General features: G+C 55.5%; 1 protein-coding gene across 1 annotated transcript; it reads left to right on the plus strand.

The window, feature by feature from the left end:
• The first annotated feature begins 412 nt into the window (after positions 1-412).
• LOC118673016 (histone H4) lies at positions 413-777 on the plus strand. The gene has a single exon (XM_036343363.1). It carries the CDS (start codon positions 447-449, stop codon positions 756-758), a length of 312 nt encoding a protein of 103 aa, XP_036199256.1. The 5' UTR covers positions 413-446; the 3' UTR covers positions 759-777.
• Positions 778-1,166: the final 389 nt, after the last annotated feature.

Genomic DNA, 1,166 nt, shown 5'->3' on the forward strand with positions numbered 1-1,166 from the left:
TTGAGGCGTCTCCTTAAAGCCGTCCGCTTTAAGCCCGCTCCCCGCGGATGCGGCGGGCCAGCTGGATGTCCTTGGGCAAAATGCTCGATCCCCAGGTAGTTCGCCAGGATTTTAACTCAGAATAACCTTTCCTCTTCGCCTAAATTTAACTCCTCGGGGGAGCCCAGACGACTAGAAAACGACGAAAACAGCTGTGGAATCCGGAAGCCTGGCTTTGGAATCAGAATTCTCTCGGGACTGTGGCAGGTGGTGTCCGTTGAGGGGCGGCGTGGGGCGTGGAGAAGGGGGTGGGGCACGTAGGGAAGAGAAACGGGAGGGGCGGGGACAACCTCGGCTGCGTCCCGCCCGCGCGCTTGAGGTTTTCAATCTGGTCCGATGGTCTTGTATATTAAGGCCTGAGCTGGGCGCACCCGGACCAAGGCTTGTGCTTTTAGATCCCGGTAACCATGTCTGGGAGAGGCAAGGGCGGTAAAGGCTTAGGCAAGGGTGGTGCCAAGCGTCACCGCAAAGTCTTAAGAGACAACATCCAGGGCATCACTAAGCCCGCCATCCGCCGTCTCGCTCGGCGTGGGGGTGTCAAGCGGATCTCGGGCCTCATTTACGAGGAGACGCGAGGGGTGCTGAAGGTGTTCCTGGAGAACGTGATCCGGGACGCCGTCACCTACACGGAGCACGCCAAGCGCAAAACGGTCACCGCCATGGACGTGGTGTATGCCCTGAAGCGACAGGGTCGCACCCTGTATGGCTTCGGAGGTTAGACCTCTGCTGCGGCCTCACGTGCACCAATTCTAAAGGCCCTTTTTAGGGCCACCCATAGAGTCCTAGGAAGAGCTGGACACTCGTTTGGGCAGTTTGGATAACTGCCTTTGCCACTTGCGGTTAAGGGGGTGTGTGTGTGTGTGGGAGGGGGGTAGAGGGGAATGGGCGTTCTGCCTGAAGCACTATCCGCATTTTACTAAGACCTTACAATTTGGTTCTTTTTCTCAATTCTAAACATTGTTCTCCAGGTTATATCATTTATTTACTTTGCGTGTTATTTAGTCACTGGGTCCAGAACAGTATTTGCACGGCAATTCTCTCCTGGTGATTTTTGAGCCTCTTTAATTGGTGCTTCACTTCCCACCTCTGCAATGAAGGGAGTGAGCCCGGTGGCTTTAGGGACCTGA

The sequence above is a fragment of the Myotis myotis genome, unplaced genomic scaffold (assembly GCF_014108235.1).
Source record: "Myotis myotis isolate mMyoMyo1 unplaced genomic scaffold, mMyoMyo1.p scaffold_m19_p_18, whole genome shotgun sequence".
Lineage (NCBI taxonomy): Eukaryota > Metazoa > Chordata > Mammalia > Chiroptera > Vespertilionidae > Myotis > Myotis myotis.